The following is a 26,566-nucleotide window of genomic DNA, read 5'->3' on the forward strand; positions in this document are numbered from 1 at the left end:
AATGAAAGTCTAGTGCTAAGTGTTTCATGCGAGAGTGAAATACCGGATTAGCCGAGTAGTGTGTGGCACTTAGATTATCACAGTAAACAGTGGGGTGACCGATGACCTGTAACCGAGTTCATATAGTAAGGAAATGATCCATTGTACTTCGGTTGTATTGGATGCAACTGCTCGAAACTCGGCTTCCGTGGATGAACGAGCTAAAGTTGGTTGTCTTTTAGAGCTCCAAGATATTGGGTTTGAACCAAGATACACAATATATCCAGTTGTGCTTCGGTATGTAAGCTTGTCACCAGCCCAATCGGCGTCCGTAAAGGCATGTAACTGCAAAGGTGAATTACGACGGATTAAAAGTCCATGATGCATTGTACCATGTAAGTAACGAAGAAGTCTTTTTAAAGCGACCCAATGGAGATCAGTGGGAGAGTGCATAAACTGTGACAATTTGTTAACAGTAAATGCTACATCACGGCGGGTCAATGATAGGTATTGAAGAGCCCCGACAAAGGCACGATATTCAGTTGGAGAAGCTAATGGTTTTCCATCAATCTTGGTAAGTGTGTCGAGGGTAGACATGGGTGTGGTTGCCGGTTTACAATCACTCATATTTGCTCGATTAAGGAAATCAAGTATGGATTCACTTTGGGAAAGGAACAAACCATTGGTGTGAGGAATTACTTCAACACCAAGGAAATAAGATAAAGGACCAAGGTCTTTTAAAGAGAAACGCTTTGCAAGTGAATGAATGAAGCTGTTAACGAGAGACGAGTATGGACCTGTAATAATTATATCATCTACATAAACAAGAATATAGATAGGAGAAGATATGAGCTTGTTGACAAAGAGGGAAGGATCAGAAATAGTGGGTTTGAAGTTGTATTTGAAACAAGGTAGGTTTTGAGTTCATTGTACCAAGCTCGTGATGCTTGACGGAGGCCATAAATTGCCTTGTTGAGCTTGCATACATGAGTAGGGTGAGAAGGGTCGACGAAACCCGGAGGTTGGGACATGTAGACAGATTCGGTAAGAGAACCTTGAAGAAAGGCGTTGTTTATATCAAGTTGGCGGAGACACCTATTATGTGAGGTTGCTAAGGCAAGTATGAGACGGAGAGTAGCGGGTTTGACTACGGGGCTAAAAGTCTCAACATAGTCTAAGCCGGGTCTTTGATGAAAGCCTTTAGCAACGAGTCGTGCTTTGAGGCGTTCAACCGAGCCGTCCAGTTTGAATTTGGTTCGAAAGACCCACTTACAACTAACAATATTTGGTGCCAAAGTAGAGGGAACAAGAGTCCAAGTTTGGTTTCGATGCAAAGCGTCGAACTCATCTTGCATGGCTTTGCGCCATTGCGGTTGTTTAAGAGCTTGTGAAATGTTGGACGGTTCGGTGAATGGTTGTAGAGTAGTAGTGTAGAGAACAAAATCGGAATAATGATATTTTGGGTTTGGTTTTCGAGTGTTACGAGTAATTGGTGGCGTAATGGCGGGAGTAATGGAAGAGTTGGAGGTTGTAGGAGAGCTGGAGAGAGGAGATGAAGATGCATCCAATGAATTGAAGGGCTCATGTGAGCGATTAGAAGAATCAGTAAGAATGTTGGTCTCGGGTTGTATGGCAGGAGAAGCGTGAACACTAGTTGAGGGGGGCGTGTATATTGTTGGAGTTGTGGTGGGAGGTTGAGTAACAGAAATATTTAAAGGAGGGGATGTTGTTATAGTTGGTTGGGTGGGATTAAGAAATTGAACAGTGAGTGGGAGTAAGTTGTCTGGATGTGGGGTAGGGGGTGTAGGACTATTAAGTAGAAATTCATATGGAAAAATATGTTCTATGAATTGAACATGACGAGAAGTATATATGCGGTTCGTTAGAGGGTCAAGGACATGATAGGCACTTTGAGAGGACGAGTAACCTACAAATATACATGGTTTTGAATGAGATTGAAGTTTATGGTTTGTGTAGGGATGTAACCACGGGTAAGATAAGCAACCAAAACAACAAAGTTTGTTGTAGTTAGGTTGCTTGTGAAATAAACAATAGAAGGGCGAGCTATTGTTTAGGTTAATTGTAGGTAGTCGGTTGATTAAGTAAGTTGCGGTTGTAAATGCAAAAGTCCAAAAATTGATAGGTATTTTGCATGGGATAGAAAAGATAAACCCGTTTCGACTATGTGGCGATGGCGTCGTTCTGCATAGCCGTTGTGCTCCGGGGTGTGAGGCGGGGATGTGAGGTGAGATATACCACAAGATGATAGGTGGGAAGATAATTTAAGATATTCACCCCTGTTATCGGAATATAGGGTTTTAATTTTGGATTGAAAATAGTTTTCAACTAGGCGTTGGAAACGAGTAAAAGTGTCGAGAGAGTCTGACTTTTGTTTCAAAGGATAAATTCAAATGTATTTTGTAAAGTGGTCCACAAAAATTATGTAATATTTGAATCCATCAAAAGAGGGAACCGGTGAGGTCCATACATCGGAAAACAAGATTTCTAATGGTGCATTAGAAGTAATTGAAGAAATATGAAATGGGAGTTTATGACTCTTATTGATGGAACATGAATTACAATGATCATGAAAATCTAAAATTGAAGAAATGGATGATGCTAAATGTTGCTTGACTTTGGAATGTGGATGTCCTAGGCGATGGTGCCAAAAGGAAGCCTCATGTGAAAAACATGAGGTGGTCGGGTTGAAGGCTGAAGCTCATAGTTACCGTTACTAGTTGTTCCCCTTAGGAGTGGTAGATGAGTTTGGGAGTCTTTGATAACAAAATTGAAAGAGAAGAATTGAATTAGTATATTGTTATCAATATATAAACGAGATATAGATATGATATTACGTGAGATAGACGGAACGCAAAGGACGTTGTTTAGTGTGAAAGAGACATTGGAAAAGGAAGATTAATAGAGCCAATATGAGTTATAATAAGTGGCGAACCATCACCAATGATTAGTTCCTGATTACCATCATATGGAGTGTGAAACGACAAGGCGTTGAGATCATTGGTAATGTGGTGAGAAGCTCCACTGTCAAATAACCAAGTGGGGTTGGAAGTGTTATTGCTGTTGATTCCCTTCATATGTGCTTGTGGTTGATATGTGGGAAGGGTTATGTTTGTGTGTAGCTTTTTGAATGCATAACAAAAGGTGAGAGAATGGCCTTGTTTAAAATAAAATTGGCATTTTCCTAAGAATGGCCGAAATTTTGTTGGGTTGATATGGAGTTGGTAGTATGCCTTGAGGTTGAGAGTTGTTTATATTTTGCCATGTTTTAGAGGTTGATGTGATATGAATGGAAGAAATAGATGTGATTTGGTTGTTCTCAATCGACATGCTTTAGGAGGAAGATGGCCGGAAACGGAAGATATAGGGCGGCAGGTAGTGGTGATCATATCTTTTCTGGCTGATACCATATTAAGTTGTAATGGAATAATTTATTTCATTGAATGTGTAAAATATAAATACATAATAAATGACTAAAGATTAGGAAAGAATACAACAAGCAAGGAAGACTAAATCAATACAAAAAATAATACAATATTCAAACTAATTCAAATTTTGAATTAATAACCGTGGACCAAAGTTAAGTGCATGGACCGGGTTGTGGATCCGGTTTCGGTTGTGGTCTAATATCTTCATCGTGGTGCTTGGACGAGCTTGTAAAGATTGTGGAGTGCCATAAGACGATGGAGCATACTGCTTACCCCATCTTCTACGATGTAGAACCCACCGAAATCCGCAACCAAACTGGGGCAGTTGGAGAAGCCTTCGCAAAGCATGTAGAGAAGGAGGCTGTTGGTAGATGGAGAGATGCTCTCAAAGAAACAGCCAATCTAGCTGGGTGGGAGTTGAAGAACACTCTTGATGGGTAATTCCTCATCTCATTTTTATTGTCAAATTCCAACTTGTAGATTTAAGATTTATTTGTTTTGTGATGGATTTTTAGAAATCTGATTGAATCTTTATACACAGGCGTTTAAGCCAGGAAGTAAAATCATTATCACCACAAGAGATGAGCATGTCTTGGTAGCACATGGAGTTCATAATGACGCTATTCATAATGTCAATTTGTTATCACACGAGGAAGCAATTTCTCTTTTTAGTAGGTATGCATTTAAGAGAGATATTCCTATTCAAGGATATGAAGAGTTGTCAGGAAAAGTTGTACATTATGCTACTGGACTTCCCTTAACAATCAAATTTTTGGGTTCCTTTCTTTGTCGTAAAACCGAGCGAGAATGGGTAGATGCCATAGAAAGACAAAAGAATCCCGGAAGATCAAACTTTAAAAAGACTGGAACTAAGTTTCAAATGTCTAGAGAATGATCACAAAGAAATATTTTTAGATGTTGCATGCATACTAAAGGGTATGAAAAAGAAGAAAGCTATCAGAATGCTTGAAAGTTGTGGATATCATGCTGAAATTGGTTTAAGGGTTCTTGAGCAAAAATCTTTGTTAACTATTTCGGAATATGGTGTTCTATGGCTGCATAACCAATAGAAGAAATGGGCAAGAATGTTATCCGTCATCTGCACCCTGACGAGCCTAAACAGCATAACCGATTATGGGTTAAAGAGGAAATTGAAGATATATTGAATAATGACTTGGTAAGATTCAAGTTTTTTGTGAGATGGAAAACTAACACAATTTTATTTCTAAAAGTTTCTTGTCAACTTTTCATATTACAGGGTACTAACGCAACAAGATATATGAAATTGGAGAACATGGATCTCCATCCGACTGTTATCATGAAAGGCCTTAAAAAGATGAAAGAACTTAGATTTCTTTATGTGGATAATTGCTTTCACAAATGGAAAAATGATGATGATGAAGTTTGCCAATACTTACCAAATACTTTACGAGCTCTACATTGACATAGATACCCTTTTAGGTGTTTACCTAAAGCATTTCAAGCAAATATGTTGCGTAACCTAGAAATGAAGCGGAGCAATATTTTTGAACTTTGGGAACGGGGAGAAAGAAAGGTAGAGTAATGGTTGATTGGTTATTTTGCATAATGCTATATTTTTTCATTAAACAGATAATCATTTTTCTTCTTATAATAGGGCCTTAATAAACTCAGATTCCTTAACCTCAACTTTTCAAAGTTGAAAACCTTTAACCTTGGGATGACTCCAGATCTCGAAAAGTTAGATCTTAAATATTGTGATGTAACATCCCGAAATTTCTAAAGTAATATTTAATATATTATTTTGTCGAGTGAAATAAACGAGTTAGTGGAACGATAATAATAATAGCAAAATATGAAGACTTAGTAGGATAATTAGATGGGATTAGATATGGACCAAAAGGAAATATGGGCCTTCGGTCCATAGGCTTAAGGGAGTATAAATACCCCCTTAAACCCCAATCCTTTCCATTCCATCCATTTATCCATCCTAATCTCTACACACTCCAAAACACACAACCCGAACCAAGATCCAAAGGCAAGGACCCGAGCTCGTTGGTGCTAGATCGTCGTGACGAACCAAAGCAACAAGACTGGCTCGTGTTCGTAGTTCGACTCATTTACGGTACGTTTATATCGAGAACATGTTCGTTTAGGTTTGGATTAGTATAGAAATGATAGATCGGTGTTTGTATGGTAAAAACGAATCCTACAAAGCTAAACTTACTGAAAATGGTTAAGATTTGATGGGTTAATCGATTGATAAAAGAACCCGTAACCTATATGCCTAAATCGCACCCCTTAAACATCGATGTTAGGCCGATTTGATGGTTGGGGTTTGTAGGCGCTGGTCAAACGATTCCGTGGATACCTAAATCGAGTTATTTGGTTAAGAAACGAAGATGATTAAGGACGAACAGTAGCTGCAGCCGACAACTTCGCCTGCAAGCTAAGTTCGCCTGATGAACTTCGCCTGCAAAGCTATGTTCGCCTGATGACAACTTCGCCTAAAAGCTAAGTTCGCCTGATGACAACTTCGCCTAAAAGCTAAGTTCGCCTGATGACAACTTCGCCTAAAGCTAAGTTCGCCTGATGACAACTTCGCCTAAAGCTAAGTTCGCCTAAGGTTTAACTTCGCCTAGAGTCAAGTTCTATTAGAAAATAAATTAAAACGATAAGTAAAAGTAATCTAATACTAGGCCACCAGATTAAAATCAGGCGAGTATTGATACGTGTAACTTATACAGTCAGCCGAGCTCAGTTAAAGAAGGGATTTACAACTATCGGAGGAAGAAGCAGAGTTCAGGTGAGTTTCTAGCCCCATTTCCTTGTTATGTTTTCGGGGCTGTGTGCATACTCGATGTGAAGTGTGAATACACTTACCTTAAGTGGTAAGTGTATGCTATAGATGTTATACGAGGTATATATTTTATAATGCTTGTCGGTACGTGAACGATCTTCGGATATTGCACGTATCGCCAAGGATAGTAAATTCCAAGTGGTTGATAGTGTGTATGAATGTTATGATGTGGCTTGTTTATTACGTAAATACTGAACTGATATGAAGTGTGATATAGGCAGGTAGAGGTTGAGTGTGTTAGAAGTGGCAAGAGTCTAGTAAGGGTGTTAGTGGCATAACGTGAGCGCGTGATAGGGAAAGCCTGTACGTGCCATCGTTATTATGTGTGAATGATTGTTGATGTGACTTGCTTATTATGTAAATGATATGAAGCGTGTTGTAGACAAGTAGAGGTAGAGCGTGTTAGAAGTGGCAAGAGTCTAGTAAGAGTGTTAGTGGCATAACGATAGTACGTGGTAGGGTAAGCCTATACGTGCCTTCGTTATTAAAGTGGCAAAGTGGCATAACGTTTTACGTTATTAAAGTGGCAAAGTGGCATAACGTTATACGTTATTAAAGTGGCAAAGTGGCATAACGTTATACGTTATTAAAGTGGCAAAGTGGCAAGGTGGTAGGTGTAAATAAGAGGCTAAGTGGTAAGGTAAACAGGTTATGTAGGTTCCCTGGACGGATCACACGAGATATCCCGATATACACAGGTGCGGAATCCCTGTTTAGATCGTTACGGACGTAGAAGATTAGCTCACGAACACACGTACACACAATACGAACAACCACACGTTATATTGATAACTCAAACCGAGATGCTTACAGACTCACGTCAATAGACACACACGTAACTGAACTCGATCAACCAAAACACTAACTAACCAACTGATTAACCTATAAACCGTAAACAGTTAAACTACTTAAATACACGACAACTTCGCCTCAGGTGAAGTTGTCTATAACTTCGCTCGTTGAACAAGTTCGCCTAGGCAAACTTGTCAACAACTTCGCTTGGTTAACAAGTTCGCCTAAGCGAACTTGTCAACAACTTCGCTTCTAAACAAGCAATTACATAAACAATATTACAGACTCGATTACAGACTTTAGACATATGAACTACTGACATCTATGCACCAACAGACTCCCCCTTGGCAGTAGCTTCATATCTTGATCTTTCAGCTCTTGTCTCGTAATCCTGTATCTTCAAGCGTGCACTCCTTCTCTCACACACACCGTGACTACTCGCTGATATTTCCTTGCTTCATCCTTCCAAGCAGGAATGTAGAATATCTTCTTTTCGTTCAACGCTTGCAAATCAGCTTTCGATAAGTTAACAAGATGCATCGGGTCATACACCCTCAGCACTTCTTGTTCATCTTCGTCTTCCATCACGGCTTCTGCAGTCTGGCAATCAACGTACCACCATTTTAGATTCTTCAACACATCTTGAGGCATAATATTCATTGGAACCTCCTTGATGCATCGGATCGGTTTGTACTTCATCACCATCCATGGCTTGCCATCTGCTCTCAATTCCCTCTCTGTATCCTCCACGAGCTTTCCCTTTTGTGGCTTTAATAGTTCAAACTTCTTTTCTTTTATTCCTTCTTTCCACACAATCTTCTCAATCATTCTTGCCATATTGTTGTCACTTCTGTTTATCAGGCCCAACCTGGCCAAATCTTTCACCTCGCATTCCGGCAACGTGTTGAAAGATCTCAACATTCTCTTGAAGTATTGAATGCCATCATAACGTTTCACCACAAATAACTTGATCTGTTCATCATAAATCCAACAGATGATTCCCTTCTTCGACTCAGCATAGCCTTTAATGTTATAGCTCTTCTTGAACATGGCTGGAACAGCAGGCTTCTTGGTCTTGATAAACCAATGAGCACAGCCTTCCTTCCACCTAGGCTGCTCCTCCCACTCAGTAGTCTCATCCATCTCAGCCCTCACATCGGCTTTCTCAACCTCAGGGATCTCGTGTTCAACGTTTTCTTCTACTATCTCCCCCTCTTCTATTCCACCTTCAATCTCAATCTGCTCACCGATCTTCTCAATCATATCATTCGGCAGCACATCTTCATCAAACAGAACATCGTCACTGAACATCTCATCGTCCAGCTTTTTCAGCGCATCTATCACATCATCTTCAACTAACACTACATCATCACCAGAACCACCAGCCACGTCAGTAGACTCCCCCTCAGCTGTGGAAGTACCAAGAGCTTCAGAAGTTCTTGGCAGCTCACCACCTGCATCTTTCGATGCATTGGGATCATCGTCTCGGTCATTCCTCTTCTTCGATCTGAGCTCGTCGCCCTTACAGCTCATCTCCCCCTGAGATGCCAAGAACTCCTTCAAGGCATCTATGATTTTCCCATGCTCAACCAGGAGGGATGCCTGTAGTTGATTTGCTTCCACTAGGCTTTGAATAGTCTTCGACTGTTCTGCCACGATCCGCTCTAGTGAAGCTATCCTTTCTGTGTCTGACATTGGCGAAGGCGAGACTCCAGAAGCAGGCGTAACCGCAGGTGGTATCATACCTGATAACCCTGCAGCAGTGACGACCGTTGACTCCACAAAACGAGCAGCTACCACCGATTGAGTAAGCGTTGGCGGTGGTAGAGACACGATCTCCGGAGTCGACGTCTGGATGATAGTGGTGGATGGAATGCCAGCCGTTGATGTAGCCACCACGGGAACATCCGCAGCGCTTGTACTCGTCACCTGTATAGAAGAAGGAACAATGGACATACCAGACAGTGCGGCCGGAGCAAATCTTACAGTCCTTGAAGTCTCTCCAGCTCCCATGCCAGCACCTGTCCTCTCCCGTCTTAATCTTCTAATCAGCTTATGAATGTCCTCTTCTTCTTCCGACTCATCATCATCCTCTGTTCTCTTCCTCTTCCCAATCGTTCTTTCCCGAGACACCATCAACCGTCTCCCCTCATTCATAATCTCGTCCAAATCGGAGTCAGCCATCGACGTAGCTGCTCTAGTCATACTCACACCCAAACTTTGTGCAGCTGAAACTTGCACCTCTTCCACATGATCCATATCAAAATAGCCTTGACCTCCAAAAACAACGTCAAGGTCTATATCCTCTGCAGTAGATGCAACAGGCACAGCAGGAGCAGGTACAGCTTGAGTTGCTCTTGCCTGTTGCGGTTGAGGATCTCTGAACTCGTCCCCACCAGCAGGAACATACTCTGGGTTGATTAAAAACCCAAATAGAGGAGTATGCCTGGGACGACGTTCAGGATTGCTCCTCGCACTTGACGTGCGGCACTGAGCAAAGATACGTTTGCTCACTGATTCGACGTATCTGATCGGAGCGTCTCTGAGGTAGACTCGGAGCCACATGGTTCAATATCATCTGTAGAAAGCGTGGGTACATGATGAACCGCTCCCGAGACATCGCCCGTCTTTTTCTATCAAGCTCGTAAAAGACCATTTGACTGAAACTATAACGCTTGTTATAGGTCAGTGCAGTCATGGCAGACTGCATGGTCGCACCCATACCATCTGTGCCCGCCTTCCTCCCCGACATGCACACGATCATAACGTGCATGAGGAAGCGCCACTGGTCTAGAAGGAAACCCTTCCTCCTCTGGGTGTCTCCTAATGGACCAGAGTAGCCCATTCGAAGAAATGCTCCATCACGAAAAGGAGCTACGAACTCTGTAGGATCGTCTAGAGTCTCGTCTCCGAACCGTAGCGCCACCTGGATCTGTTCAGAGTTGAACTGAACCTGTTGATTGTTCACCGTAGCTCTCATCACCGGGGGCTCAACACGGCAATCATATTCTACCGTCTCCCAGAAGTCTTCGATGTTCGGTAGAGATATCGGTAGAGTGTTGGTAATCGCGTAAAAAATCCTCGAGCGCAGGAGGAACGTTATAATCTCGCGATAATCGTCAACGCCTCTCGCTTCCGGGTCAAGTGTAATGTACATGTTGTGACCCGGGAAGAATTGACGTTGGTTATCCCCATCGTCTCCTCCTGCACCACCAGCACCAGCTATCGCAGCCATATCTGCAACAAACTAACCAAGTTAGAACGACACAAAGACATAGCACAAGTTCGCTTTGTTACCATGAGCGAAGTTGTGATAAACTCTGTATAGGCGAAGTTAAAGTTGAGGCGAAGTTGGGAACAACTTCGCTTCAGTTTTAAGTTCGTCTAATTAAAACTAAGTAAAATTGATCTTAGGCGAAGTTAAAGTTAACTTCGCCTCATCACAACATCGCCTCAGGCGAATTTAAGTTCTGGGCGAAGTTACGGATAACTTCGCCTCAGGATAACTTAAGCTTCGGGCGAAGTAACGGTTAACTTCGCCTCAGGCGAACTTAAGCTCCAGGCGAAGTTACAGATAACTTCGCCTAAACCCTAACTTCGCCTGAATCTGAATCGACGACAGTGAGATTCATGGAACAACGTGTAGTTGATGATTCGGCTTGTTTTAGACGATTAAGCACTCGTAAACATAAGTTTTACGGACATGTTGACGATCAGTATAGTGTTTAAAACGTAAAAACACAAGTTAAGAGAATCGGTTTCAAAACCGATTGGTTCGAGGTTAATAACCGGGTCGAAACGACCCTTGATTATCATGAAAGAACTTGTAATATACGATAATGCAACATCTCGAACCTTTGATCGGTGTGAAAATCGGAATAGATAACACGTAAACGGTGTAAAGAACAAGTTCGCCGGAGAATAAGCTTGAATAAGTTCGCTGAATTTTAATAAACTGATGAACAGTTTTGACCTTAAGTATCCTTATATAGGGGATCTGTTGTACAGGCGAAGTTACAGATAACTTCGCCTAGGCGAAGTTAACCACAACTTCGCCTGTTCAACAACATCGCCTATATATTTACAAAATCAAACCTTATAATTTTAACAATTTTCCAATTAAGTTATAAAACTTTCCAAGAAGACATAAATAACATGATCAATTCTAAGTAACCAGTTGAAAAATCATAAAATTATCTAAGTACAAAAACTTAAAAATTTAAAGTATAAGGGATCAAATTTCAGTCTCGGTAGGGGCTGCTACGTTTTAGAAAAGATCCGAACAGGAATCATACTAACTACGTGACTGTCACATAGATCCGTGTTTAGCTGTATTATGACATATAGAGACAGGTTGTAAGCAGGTAATATACTTAAGATGGTTTTCATCGTTTCTGTGATACGAGTTAGGTTCAATTAATCCTTAAAATTTAAGTGGGCAACAACTCAGAAATATTGATGCCTCCTATCTATCCTCAAAGCGTATTTGGCTTTCCCCAAGTCACCCCGAATTGACTTCGACCCATAGTGTCTGATTAAATTGTAAATACTCTTCTTCTGGTTCCCGTTCTTCTTCTTACTCTAAGATTGAGAAGTCTTGATTTTATCATCACTAATATGTTTCAATAACTCCAAATATAGATTTTTTTTTAAATAAACATAGACTTCAAAGTAGAAATTAACTGCAAGTCCCGAATCTGGATCACTGCAGTATCTTGAAACGCTATCTTCACGGGAATCAGAACACATATGGGCTCGTGTATGACTGGGTAATCGCTTTTCTGCCTTTCATTCGAAAAGATATATATGAAGACACGCAAAACTCTTAAGGAGTTTCCACGTAAAATCAATTAAATTTAGTTTGTATCACATCTACTTTTACGCACCATTAAAAGTTACCATGACATACAATGGCTGTCCTAAAGCCTTTTAAGCCTAATAACTTCACTAGCTAAGCACACAGAATTAGTATACTATCATTTTCCAAGGTTGGATCAATATTCCGTTTAACATAGCTAACGAACTTCTTACGAAGTAACAGACTTGAAAAATAATTTCATTTCCCTCTAAAAAAAAATTTAACATTTATCGCCCCGACCAAAACAAAGTCTTCAGGTAAACGGCTATCCCGAAGATCCAATGGATCAGCTGGACCGACCACATACTAGTATGTGTCCTTCTAACTAAGTATGATCGACTAATTTTAAGCGAAAGAACGAAAAATTCATCATAAACCGCCCCGGTCACTATCAGTAATCTGGTTAATGGCTATCCTCAAAATCTACAAGTAGAAAATGAGGACCAAAACATATCCGAAGACAAGTCCTTCAAACTAATGTAACCGACATAATTTTAAGCGATTAGTGACGTTTTTTTTTTTTTTTTTTTTTTTTTTTTTTTAAATAACACAAGAAAAGCATGGTTACTCGGGATTGATCATCCCATTCAGTTCAATAAGGTTTTGAAATCTGGATTTGTCAAACGCTTTAGTGTATAAATCAGCAAAATTATCAAGTGTATCCACCTTTTCAAGAATTATCAGTTTCTTCTCAGCACAATCCCGTATGAAATGATGATGTATGTCAATGTGTTTAGTTTTACTATGTTTCACGGGATTGTTAGTTACTGAGATAGCAGCTGTGTTATCAATGCAAATAGGAGTAAGTAAGAAATTCAGACCATAGTCGCGCAGCTGTTGTTGTATCCAAAGAACCTGAGAGCAGCAGTTGGATGCAGCCATGTATTCTGCCTCACAGGTTGAGATTGCGACTGAAGTCTGCTTCTTGCATTGCCATGACACCAATCTGCCACCAAGAAACTGACATCCTCCAGTTGTTGACTTCCGACTCTGATTGCACCCTCCATAATCAGAGTCTGTGTAAGCGACCAGCTCCAATTCTCCTCCTCTCGGGTACCACAACCCCAGCTTTGGCTTGCCCTTGAGATACCGCAGTATCCTCTTTGCACCTTTCAAATGAGATTCTTTTGGATTTGCCTGAAAACGTGCACAAAGACAAACAGCAAACATTATATCAGGCCTAGATGCAGTTAAGTACATTAAAGAACCTATTATCACCCGATATTGAGTTGGGTCCACATCTGCATCACCGTCTACTTAAGCACCCAATTTGTGATTGACGCAGATTGGAGTATCATATGGAGAACTGTCCTCCATCTTGAAATGCTTGAGCACATCATGAACATACTTCGTCTGATGAATGAACATCCCGTCCTTCCTCTGATTAACCTGCAATCCTAGAAAGAAAGTTAGTTCACCCATAGCACTCATTTCAAACCTTTTCTTCATGACGGCTTCAAACTCCTGACACATGGAGACTTTTGATGCAGCAAATATAATGTCATCCACGTAGACTTGTACCAGCAGGAAGACGCTTCCATCTCTTTTGAAGAACAACGTGCTATCAATTTTCCCTCTTTCAAAACCATTCTCGAGCAAGTAATCCGATAAAGTTGCATACCAGGCACGAGGTGCCTGATGTAATCCATACAACGCCTTGCTCAACCTGCACACGTGATCTGGATAGTCTGGGTCAGGAAAACCAGGAGGTTGCTCAACATACACAACCTCATCAACTTTCCCATTTAAAAACGCACTCTTCACATCTAGCTGAAACACCTTCATCTTTTCATGAGCAGCAAACGCCAAAAACAGTCTTATGGCTTCCAACCTAGCGACAGGAGCAAACACTTCGTTATAATCAATTCCCTCTTGTTGATTAAAACCTTTGACTACTAGCCTCGCCTTGTTTCTAATAATAATCCCCTTATCATCTCTCTTGCACTTGAACACCCATTTTGTGCCAATCGCATGCACATTCTTTGGTTTTTCAACCAAAGTCCAAACTTCCATCTTCTCAAATTGAGCCAACTCTTCTTGCATGGCCTCGACCCACGAGCTGTCCTTTAAAGCCATTTGATAATTTTTCGGTTCAATCTGGCTTATAAAACAGGTATACAGGCATTCATCGATTATTCCTGTCTCCTTAATGCTTGTATAAACACAGGTATGTTCATTCAAGCTACTTCTCGTTTGTACACCTGAGGACACATCACCAATCACATTATCCAAAGGGTGATCTTTATGAATTCTCGTGGTCGGAACAGAACCGACATGCAAATTATCTTCCAAATTAGAAGAGATCTCATCAATGGTTGTTTCATGCTGAGAGTGAAGAGGATTGATAAATTCTTCTTCAGTTGAGGCAGCAGGGGTATCGATAGTGTTTGATGAGGAAGGTTGACATTTATCAATCATCTGTCTTTGTAATAGATTTTCTTCCTCATCGAGTATCATCTTCGTCGCAGCTCTTTCTTCTTCTTCAGAAATCTCCAAATCCGGTACGTTAAACGACTTAAAAAGCTTAACATAGTCGAAAAGCTCAGCAGGTCCATTGCTAGGTTTTGGCGGTTGGTAACTTGTGATGTCAGTGTTGCACACCACCTCCACCTTGCAAGTCGAAGTATTGAAGACCCGTCTGTTGGGAGTACCAACAACATAACCAACTAATATTCCTTCATCGGCTACTTCCCCAAATTTAGAATTTTTCTTCAAGATCGAACAAGGGGACCCGAATGGTTCAAGACCACTCAAGTTGGGCTTCCTTCCATGCATAAGCTCGTAACATGTTTTACCAAGTCTCTTAACGGTTAACACCCTATTTAGAACATAGCAGGCTGTAGCAACCGCTTCAGCCCAGAACATCACAGGAATCTTCGAATCTGCCAGCATAGTCCTGGCTCCTTCAATTAAAGTTCGGTTCTTCCTTTCAGCCACTCCATTCTGTTGCGGAGTATACGGAGCGCTGTATTGATGTTCAATTCCTTTCTGAAGACAGAAGATCTCCATTTCAAAGTTCTTGAACTCTGTCCCATTGTCACTTCTGATGAACTTTACTGATTTACTCATGACGTTCTCAACTTTGGTAATCAAATTCTTCACCATTTGAGCCGTCTCATCTTTCGATTTCAGAAAATATACCCACGAATATCGCGAGTAGTCATCAGTGATCACCAAGCAGTAAGAAGTACCTCCTAGACTTTGTATATTCACTGGACCGAAGAGATCCATGTGAAGTAGTTCTAGAGTACTGGCAATAGAGTTGACTTTCTTGGTGAGATGGGATTTCTTGTGTTGCTTTCCCTTCTTGCATGCTATACATTTGTCTTCAAAGTTAAAACTTTTCAAGGGAACTCCCATCACAAGCCCATTTTTGACAATGTGGTTCATCTTCCGAAGATGAATGTGCCCCATCCTTCTGTGCCATAGTTCGGATTCTGATTCGCTTGCCTTCGTCATTAAACATGATTCTCCCGTGGCCATTTCAGTAGACCTCATATCCATCACATACGTATTTGTATCACGTGGAGCTTTCATCACTATCCACTCGTCTGGTATCTGAAAACCAGGCTTCAACACGATTGCCTCATTCTTCGTGAAGTGAATAGTATACTCCTTATCACAAATCTGCGACACACTCAGCAGATTGTGCTTCAGCTCTTCCACAAAATTCACATTCTCAAGTGTCATCTTCCCATTGGACACCGTTCCTTTACCTGTAATTCTTCCTCCACTTTCACCTGAAAAACTAACTCTCGCTCCCTGAACAGGTTTTAAGTCGTGTAACAAATATTTGTTACCCGTCATGTGCCGGGAACAGCCGCTATCTACAATCCAAAGACTGTGGGCAGCCCTGTTCAACTGTTCCTACACAATAAAGCAAATTATTAGAATCTAGGGACCCAAGACCAATTGGTCTTGGATCTATACATCCCGTACTTCTGCTTTCCGAAGTTAGCATTTGGATAATTCCTGTCAGTCCTAGTAGGAAATCTCCTTGGAAATTGAGTGGGAGGCCTACCAAACCTATGTGTGTGGAAAGTATTATATCTTACGGTTTGGTGATTAGCATTGTTAAACTGAGGTTTGTTTCTGTGAAAACCTGAATTAGTTACGTTTCGAAACATTAAAGGGTTTTCATTTTTAACAGAATTAAAATTACCAGTAGACTTATGCTCAGTTTTAATAGGTCTCACGCCTCTGAATTTCGGCGTCAGAGGACAATCTGCAACAAGATGTCCTACCTTATTACATCTAAAACAACACCTATACTCCATTTTCTTTTCGAAGGTTGTTTTGGATGTAGAGGCAGTGTTACCAGCCGTTCGTCTCACATAAGGTGGGACGTACGGGTTGAGTGGAGTATTCTTTTTAGAAGTTTTATCTTTTTCTCCACCAGTGGGTAACACAACCTTCTCTTTTGTCTTACCCGATTCGGACAACTTATCCGAATCCGATGAGACTGGACTCGTAACAGAAATATTTATACTTGAAACAGGCGAACTCGTTTCGCCACTACTAACACTTGATTCTTTACTTGTAACCTTGATAGGAACTGTCTGAGGAACTTCAAAATCAGCAGATTTCTGTACACTAGGGTTAAAAGTGTAATTGTGGTTATACGGTGGTGGAACCTCGTGATAACCAATTCCTCCTCTCTTTGTAGAGGTACCTTGATCACTAACAAGGTGATCAAGAATAGCTGAGGAATTTCGGAACTGCTCCAGTTTTCGGTTCAGTTCCACCACTTTCACCTGGTGGTCAGCAATCTGCTTTTCTCGTTCAGCAATCAGTTTAGTCTTTTCTTCTAAAACCTCATAACTAAGATCAATTACTTCAATTTTTTCAGCAAGTTTAGTTTTTAAGCTTTTAACATCTTTTTCACATGCTTTTATTTTAACTTTGTAACTGTTTTCTCTTGCTTTCGTAAAGTGATGATCTTCTTTAAGAGTTTTAAATTCAGCATCTAAACGAACATACTGATCTTTTATAGTAGCAAGTTGCTCAGACAAATTCTCACATTTAGTACAAAAAGATTTAGAACTTACCTCGGAGATTTGATCATTGTTATCTGCCATGAAAGCTTTTTCCTTACCAGTAGCTTTCTCTTCTCCGGTGGTTTTCTCACGTTCTTCACTCTCAACCTTAGCCATATTAGCCTGTTCACTAGTTTCATTCAGATGCAGGTTCCAGTTGTATTCACCTGCTTCTCTAGACAGCATGGCATTGACATCTTTAGCACTTCCAGTGTGCTGTGCAGACCGGCCCTGACCACGTTCAACTCTCTCGTTTCTGCAATCTTTGGCAAAGTGCCCGTTTTGTTGACAGTTATAGCACCTCACCTTAGACTTGTCAAATCCTGGCCTGCCTCCAACAAACTTTCTCCCCGTCTTTCGCATGAACTTCTTCACTCTCCTCACTATCATGGCCATCTGCCATTGTAAATCCATCTCCTCCAGATCATCAGAATCGATCTGGTCGTAGTCTTCATCTAGCATCACCGGATCAACCACCTTTCCTTGAATATAATTTTCATAAGAAGCAATAAATGAAGCATAGAGTCCAAACTGCTCTTCAGCAGATTTGACGCTCATTGGCATCTTTGAGTAATTATTGCTTGAGGAACTTAAAGATCCACTAATCTTGTTTGCTGTCTGTTGAGTACCACTTGATCCACCCGCAACAAAGCAAACATCCCCATTCGAGTTTACTGACACTTGCCCCTCCTGTGAAGAATTGGCACCCGACTCACCCTTCGAGTAGTAGGCGGCAGAATCAGTCTTTGAATTTGTATTGGAGTTTACTTTCGCACCGTACATGCCTGGATCTTGAACCTGATCCATAGATGTTTCTTTTCTTACCATATTAAGCTCAAAAGTTCTGAGCTTGTTCACAGTGGTTTCAAGATCGTAAGTAGGAAAGTCCTTGTCTTCCCTCATCAGCACTGTATACATCTCCCATTTTGGTGGGAGAGCATCGAGAAGTTTCTCTACAATTTCTTCTTCTCGGTAGGAAATGGAGTAGTTACTCAGTTCAGTCATTAGATGATAATATCGAGTGATAATATCATCAAGAGATTCGTTCTTTAAGTACTTAAAGACTGAAAATTGAGTTTTAAGCAGCTTTATCTTTGAGGCCCGAATGCCTACATTTCCTTCGAATCTGCTCTCAAGAGCTTCCCAAAGCTCTCTAGCCGATGTATACTTTCTGAAAGTACGGAGGATCTCCTGTGGAAGAGCCATTGTGATTGCAGCATAAGCCTTACTTTCGGCTTCATACATCTTCTTCTCCTCTTCTTCCATTTTACTGTATTTCTTGATTTGGTCTCGACCCTCATACTCCATGATCGGTGGAATATATCCATCTTGGATGCATACCCACATCTTCGCATCCTGGTACTTAACATACTGTATGAACTGATCCTTCCACGCAACAAAGTCGGTTCCCTTCAGCAATCTTGGGGCCTTTGTAGCCGACCCCGCTTCAACTTCCATCTTGACAAGCTCTGAAATGTTGATTGACGACATCCTTCTTGAAGACTAAGAAACCCGAAAAATTCTGAAAAGGGAGAAGTTAGAAAAATTTCTTCGAAACAGTACTGTAGGCGAAGTTAAGTATAACTTCGCTTAAGTAATAACTTCGCTGGATCCTTCTTAAATTCGCGTAACTGGGCGAAGTTGAGAATAACTTCGCTTAGGTTAAGCGAACTTAGAAAGTAAGCGAACTTGAAGAGAACTTCGCTGACTAGGCGAACTTGAGAAGAACTTCGCTGAGTTAGGCGAAGTTGAGGAGGTAGGCGAAGTTGTGAATAACTTCGCTTCTCCTTATATCTTCGCTGAAACCCTACGAATCTTGACGGCAACTTCGCCTGATGAACAGCAACTTCGCCTGACGAACTTGAACTTTCTGCAGATCTGAAAAACGGATTTTAACGACGATTTTGACGGTTTGAAGGCTTAAACACACTGGTAGGAAGCTAGAATGAGCAAAAATACCACAAACTCGTCCCGGTAATACCCGAAATGAGACGAATTCTACACCCGCGTGAATATCCCGAACCACACAATCGAGCAAATGCTCTGATACCAATTGTAGGTTCCCTGGACGGATCACACAAGATATCCTGATATACACAGGTGCGGAATCCCTGTGTAGATCGTTACGGACGTAGAAGATTAGCTCACGAACACACGTACACACAATACGAACAACCACACGTTATATTGATAACTCAAACCGAGATGCTTACAGACTCACGTCAATAGACTCACACGTAACTGAACTCGATCAACCAAAACACTAACTAACCAACTGATTAACCTATAAACCGTAAACAGTTAAACTACTTAAATACACGACAACTTCGCCTCAGGCGAAGTTGTCTATAACTTCGCTCGTTGAACAAGTTCGCCTAGGCGAACTTGTCAACAACTTCGCTTGGTTAACAAGTTCGCCTAAGCGAACTTGTCAACAACTTCGCTTCTAAACAAGCAATTACATAAACAATATTACAGACTTGATTACAGACTTTAGACATATGAACTACTGACATCTATGCACCAACAGGTTAGATAGTGGACTACGTGTCTGCGGATACGTATATGATGCATGTAGTGGTTGTATGATAAGTTGCTTGATTAACTAGAACTCACTCAGCGTAGCTGACTTTTAGTATGCACGCAGGTGATCAGACCAAAGAACTAGCATGAGGATGGCACATGGCATGGATTGAACGGCTGGCATCTTAAGATGGATGAAAAGATGTTTTAAATATAATGATTTGTTTTATAGTATCAGAGAAGAGATTGAATGTTTTGTAACGAATGCTTCAAGTAAACGTTTCCGCGAAATTTTTAATTAACTCTGATTGCAAGAACTGTGTTTATGAGTAAATCCGACGCTAAAGTAAGGCTACCGGGTTTGGGGCCTTACAATTTGGTATCAGAGCAAAGTTCGAGAGATTTAAGCATCCTACATGCTTAGACTCGAACAGAGAATGAGATTTAAGTAAGAAAGGAAAGAAGATGCCAGTTCAAGAATGCCATGTGTCGCTCAACCAAGATCAGCAAAGGTAAAGTGTATGATTAAATGACATATGTTAATGAGAAAGAAAAGATATGTGATCGGCAGGGATAGGAATAATTGATTGTTTGATTTGACTAACTGCTTAAGTAGAACCAGCACAAAGAGACTCATAAAGGGAAGTGTATAGGACACGGAAAGCAACGTGATCAGCTAGTCAAAGCTGGCTACTGTTATTACCTGTTAGCCTTGCTATCCTTGTACTAAATAGTTCCTTGAGTGATGATGTTTGTGTTTTCCCTTTTAGAATACGATGGCTGGAGCTGGAGACATTGTTGGAGCTGGAGGTCGCACTGGACGACGCGGCAGGCCTCGTCGTGTCCAGCAACTTTCGGTTGAGACAGCTTCTAACACCGAAGATGAAGGAAGCGCAGCTGGAGGAGACCAGAACAACAACAAAGAGGTTCAACTTAGCCCTGCAGTTCAAGCAGCCATTGTTCAAGCTGTAGTTGTTGCTGTGAAGAACCTAAATCCCGAAAGATCTGCTGGAAGCCGTGAACGAACTGCTAAAGGGGCGGGTGGTGATGGTAGGAAGGATGGGGAAGGAGAAAGAGAGGCCTCGAGTGAGGATAAGTCTTTGAAGGTCGATGACAGGAAAAGATGCCAAGATGGGTGCAACTATAAGTCCTTCAAAGGATGCGACCTGCCAAAGCTGACTGGGTTGGGAGACGCAATCGCTACTCTCCAGTGGATAACCACAATGGACAAGAAAATCCGAATTAGCGAATGCCGTCCCGACCAAACAGTGGGTTATGCCACTTAGGCATTTTAAGATGAGGCCATGTACTGGTGGGAAACTGTGGAACAAAGGAAGACCCGAGAGGAGATTAAGGCCATGAGGTGGGATGACCTTAAGGAGTTAGTGATGAAAAGGTTCTGTGCTGATGTGGAGGTTGAGAGGGCCGAGAAGAAATTTCTGAATCTGAAGGCGGACAAGATGACACATCGTGAGTACACCACTGAATTCAACAGCATGTCTAGGCTGGTTCCTGACATGGTGAACACCGAGGCGAAACGGATCAAGTGCTACGTTAGAGGACTTCCCCAGAAGGTCCGCATGTTAGTCAGGGCCAACAAACCTGTTACCTTTGAGTCTGCGGTCGAGTTGGCGGAGATGGTCTATGTTGATCTGGCGGCGGATGATGTGGAAATGGAAGATGAGGAAGAAGGGAAAGGAACTAAAAGAGCTAGGGATGTCGTGGAGCGTGCAGGGAGAAAGACACAGAAGATGGCAGGAAAGAAAGCATGTAAGGTGTGCGGGAAGATGCACTTGGGGGAATGCAAGGCTGGTCCAAATCAATGCTACCGATGTGGGAGGAAGGGGCACATCTCCCATGAATGCACCGAGGACCAGAAGTGTTACAAGTGTGGTAAGTCAGGTCACATAGCCAGGGAGTGTGGAGAAGCCGTGGCAGTGGGGGAAGGAAGAGGAGACGCGTGAAAGGATGGTCTATTAGCTGCTGAGGAGGTTGCAGGAGAATAAGTGGCATGTCACAGTTGTTTTATGTTTAGTAGTTAAAGAGTGTTTTATGTTACAGTTGAACCTATGTTTGTTTAGCAAGCTTGAATGATTTCCTTTTATGCTATGAAGTACTTGTGATTTCTTGTGATTTTGTATGAACGACCTATGAATTTATCTTGAATGCGTGTTGGTTATGATAAATAGTTGTGTGAGGGTAAAGCGTCGCCTTAGTATTTAGCGTTATTATATAAAACAAGGTTCCTCGGGAAGGTGAGATGAGACTTGGCACATTGAGGGTCTCATGGACAAGCTACCTTAATAGCTAAAACACATGATCACCGCTCGATGACTACAAGTCAGGAGTAAGAAGAATAACTCAGAAAGCAAAGGTGATTCAATAAAGTGTGCGATTATAAAAAAAAAAGGTATTCCTTTGCAAGAAATAAGCTAGGTTTCGGGGACGAAACCTCTTTAAGGAGGGAAGACTTGTAACATCCCGAAATTTCTAAAGTAATATTTAATATATTATTTTGTCGGGTGAAATAAACGAGTTAGTGGAACGATAATAATAATAGCAAAATATGAAGACTTAGTAGGATAATTAGATGGGATTAGATATGGACCAAAAGGAAATATGCGCCTTCGGTCCATGGGCTTAAGGGAGTATAAATACCCCCTTAAACCCCAATTCTTTCCATTCCATCCATTTATCCATCCTAATCTCTACACACCCCAAAACACACAACCCGAACCAAGATCCAAAGGCAAGGACCCGAGCTCGTTGGTGCTAGATCGTCGTGACGAACCAAAGCAACAAGACCAGCTCGTGTTCGTAGTTCGACTAATTTACGGTACATTTATATCTAGAACATGTTCGTTTAGGTTTGGATTAGTATAGAAATGATAGATCAGTGTTTGTATGGTAAAAATGAATCCTACAAAGCTAAACATACTGAAAATGGTTAAGATTTGATGGGTTAATCGATTGATAAAAGAACCCGTAACCTATATGCCTAAATCGCACCCCTTAAACATCGATGTTAGGCCGATTTGATGGTTGGGGTTTGTAGGCGCTGGTCAGACGATTCCGTGGATACCTAAATCGAGTTATTGGTTAAGAAACGAAGATGATTAAGGACGAACAGTAACTGCAGCCGACAACTTCGCCTGCAAGCTAAGTTCGCCTGATGAACTTCGCCTGCAAAGCTAAGTTCGCCTGATGACAACTTCGCCTAAAAGCTAAGTTCGCCTGATGACAACTTCGCCTAAAAGCTAAGTTCGCCTGATGACAACTTCGCCTAAAAGCTAAGTTCACCTGATGACAATTTCGCCTAAAGCTAAGTTCGCCTGATGACAACTTCGCCTAAAGCTAAGTTCGCCTAAGGTTTAACTTCGCCTAGAGTCAAGTTCTATTAGAAAATAAATTAAAACGATAAGTAAAAGTAATCTAATACTAGGCCACCAGATTAAAATCAGGCGAGTATTGATACGTGTTACTTATACAGTCAGCCAAGCTCAGTTAAAGAAGGGATTTACAACTATCGGAGGAAGAAGCAGAGTTCAGGTGAGTTTCTAGCCCCATTTCCTTGTTATGTTTTCGGGGCTGTGTGCATACTCGATGTGAAGTGTGAATACATTTACCTTAAGTGGTAAGTGTATGCTATAGATGTTATACGAGGTATATATTTTATAATGCTTGTCGGTACGTGAACGATCTTCGGATATTGCACGTATCGCCAAGGATAGTAAATTCCAAGTGGTTGATAGTGTGTATGAATGTTATGATGTGGCTTGTTTATTACGTAAATACTGAACTGATATGAAGTGTGATATAGGCAGGTAGAGGTTGAGTGTGTTAGAAGTGGCAAGAGTCTAGTAAGGGTGTTAGTGGCATAACGTGAGCGCGTGATAGGGAAAGCCTGTACGTGCCATCGTTATTATGTGTGAATGATTGTTGATGTGACTTGCTTATTATGTAAATGATATGAAGCGTGTTGTAGACAAGTAGAGGTAGAGCGTGTTAGAAGTGGCAAGAGTCTAGTAAGAGTGTTAGTGGCATAACGATAGTACGTGGTAGGGTAAGCCTATACGTGCCTTCTTATTAAAGTGGCAAAGTGGCATAACGTTTTACGTTATTAAAGTGGCAAAGTGGCATAACGTTATACGTTATTAAAGTGGCAAAGTGGCAAGGTGGTAGGTGTAAAAGGCTAAGTGGTAAGGTAAACAGGTTAGATAGTGGACTACGTGTCTGCGGATACGTATATGATGCATGTAGTGGTTGTATGATAAGTTGCTTAATTAACTAGAACTCACTCAGCGTAGCTGACTTTTAGTATGCACGCAGGTGATCAGACCAAAGAACTAGCATGAGGATGGCACATGGCATGGATTGAAAGGCTGGCATCTTAAGATGGAAGAAAAGATGTTTTAAATATAATGATTTGTTTTATAGTATCAGATAAGAGATTGAATGTTTTGTAACGAATGCTTCAAGTAAACGTTTCCGCGAAAGTTTTAATTAACTCTGATTGCAAGAACTGTGTTTATGAGTAAATCCGACGCTAAAGTAAGGCTACCGGGTTCGGGGCCTTACATGTGAGGACTTTGTAGAACTCTATATGCCTATTAAATGTTTAAATATGAACTCCCTCAACCTTAAAGGTACTAAGGTGACCACCCTTGACCTTGGGATGACTCCAAATCTCGAGACGTTAGATCTTGAACATTGTGAGTTCTTTGTAGAACTCTACATGCCTAGTAAATGTTTAATGCTCAAATCCCTCAACCTTAGTGGTTCTAAGGCGACTAACCTTAACCTTGGGATGACTCCAAGTTTGGAGAAGTTAAATCTTCAAGGATGTATTGACTTTGTAGAATTCCATAAGCTCGCTAAATGTCCAAAGCTCAAATTCCTCAACCTCGGTGGTTTAAAGGTGAGTTGCTTTAACCTAGGTTTGACGCCAAGTCTCGAGATTTTAGATCTTTCTGGATATAAAGAGTTTGTAGAACTCCACATGTTCGTTGAATTTCCCCAACTCAAATTCCTCAAACTCAGTGGTTCTAAGTTGAGTAAACTTAACTTACAGATGACTCCAAGTCTTGAGACGTTAAATCTTGAAGGATGTAAAGATTTTGTTGAGCTCTACATGCCCATTGAATTTTCACAACTCAAATTCCTCAACCAAAGTGGTTCTAAGGTGCGTAACCTTAATCTTGGGCTAATTCCACATCTAGAGATGTTAGATGTAAGAGGATGTAATGACTTTGTAGAACTCCACATGCCTACTGAATGTCCAATTCTCAATTGCCTCTACCTTTGTGAAACTAAGGTGACTAACCTTAACCTTGGGATGACATCAAATCTCTCTAAATTACATCTTGGAGGATGTATTGACTTCGTAGATCTCCGCATGACCCTTGAATGTACGAAGCTAGAATTACTTGACTTGAGTTCTTCTAAGGTGTGCAACCTTAACCTTGGGATGACTCCAAATCTCAAGACGTTAGATCTTGGAGGATGTAATGGCATTGTAGAACTTCATATGCCCTTTGAATTTCCGCATCTCAAATTCATCTACCTCAATGGTTCTAAATTAAGTAACCTTAACCTTGGGATGACCCCAAATGTCGAGATGTTAAATCTTGGGGGATGTAATGACTTTGTTGAACTCCAAATGCCCATTGAATGTGCTAAACCTTGGGATGGCAATGAATATCAATACCTTAGATCTTAAAGAATGTTATCTACTTCAAGAAATTCACGCTCCCATGGGATGTCTAAAAAACTTTATCTACTTAAACTTAAGCGGTTGTTCGAGATTTGAACGTTTTGTGGTTTCTAAGCGGCATGAATTACTTTCTCTTGATTGTTTCACTACATTAAAACTGATTACTGAGTCCATAGATATATGCCCGGTGCATCACAACAATAATTTGCCAAAGTTCCAGTTAAAATGTTTTTATGATGAACCTTTGAACTCATCAAGTGGAAATATAGAGAAGCTAATTTCATTCGGTCTATGTGCTTGCACAAACCTTGAGTCTTTATCAACAACTATTTGTGGTTTACAACGTTTAGGAGAGCTTACACTTGTAGGCAATATTCCGGAGGTGCCAAAGGATCTATATCGGTTAGATGGTTAAGAGGAGCTAACTTTGTCGGTGAAAGAGATTAAGCATCTTCCAGATAGCATTTGCATGTTGAAACATTTGAAGTATCTAAATCTCAAATCTTGCTGGCTTCTTGAGCAGTTACCCAAGGATCTTGGCAAATTAGAGTGTTTAGAGGAATTAGACCTATCAGATTGTATATCCTTACGAGATATTCCCAATAGCATGTGTAATATGAAGTATTTAAGACGCCTACTTCTCTCGTACTGTATTCTACTTGATAAACTACCTGAGAAACTAGGACTTTTGGAATGTCTGATAGTGTTGAATATTGAAGGTGTGGGTATAAGTCGTCTTCCACTAAGCATTTATCAACTGAAAGGATTACTTATTATTGGGTCTAGATGGCGGCTTGAGTCGTATGGTTTTGCATTCTTGAAAGAAATTTCAAGATACACGGCCTCCTGCTACGTTGCCTTGTGTATGACATAGGCACTCACAAGATTAGTCTCCCAGGGATGATTTCAAGGAGCTCTCGATTCTAAAAGAAGCATTCTAGGCATAAATAAATGATTTTCGGGCATTCAACCGAGTTCCAGGAAATCCATTTCAGGTGATTCTAGAATGTAGTCTTTGAATATTTAAGTTTGTGATTTGTAGAATGTAACAAGGAATTACATTCTGTATTGTTACGTTGATTTGAACTTTTTAAAACGTTTTCAGCCAAAAATTGGTATGCTAATTATGTAGTCTGAGTTGAGTTATGCGAGACTAAATGATCATCTCTAGTATTTATTTTGGGAGAGAGGCTTGTCAATGAAAAAAATGGCCCTATGCGTTATTTTATCCGCTCTGCCCTACTGCTCAGTATAGTTGAGCTTCTTATATGAGTTAAAGTAGGCTGATGACAGTTTGAATTAGATTTTTGTGGTTTGTTGTATCGCGCATCAAACAGACTAGTTATGTTACCTGAAGCTGGTCTTTTGTGAAGAACACTC

The 26,566-nt window shown here is 40.9% G+C and overlaps 1 protein-coding gene across 1 annotated transcript; it reads left to right on the forward strand.

Annotated features, from left to right (window-relative positions):
* Positions 1-3,974: 3,974 nt before the first annotated feature.
* On the forward strand, positions 3,975-25,192 carry LOC143592673 (uncharacterized). The gene is made up of 2 exons (XM_077072542.1): positions 3,975-5,166; positions 24,059-25,192. The coding sequence occupies exons 1-2, from the start codon at positions 5,125-5,127 to the stop codon at positions 25,190-25,192; spliced, it is 1,176 nt and encodes a 391-aa protein (XP_076928657.1). The 5' UTR covers positions 3,975-5,124.
* The last annotated feature ends 1,374 nt before the right edge of the window (positions 25,193-26,566 follow it).

This window comes from Bidens hawaiensis, unplaced genomic scaffold, assembly GCF_021521415.1.
Source record: "Bidens hawaiensis isolate Kalapana, Puna unplaced genomic scaffold, B.hawaiensis_p1.1 tig00041143_1, whole genome shotgun sequence".
Taxonomy (NCBI): domain Eukaryota; kingdom Viridiplantae; phylum Streptophyta; class Magnoliopsida; order Asterales; family Asteraceae; genus Bidens; species Bidens hawaiensis.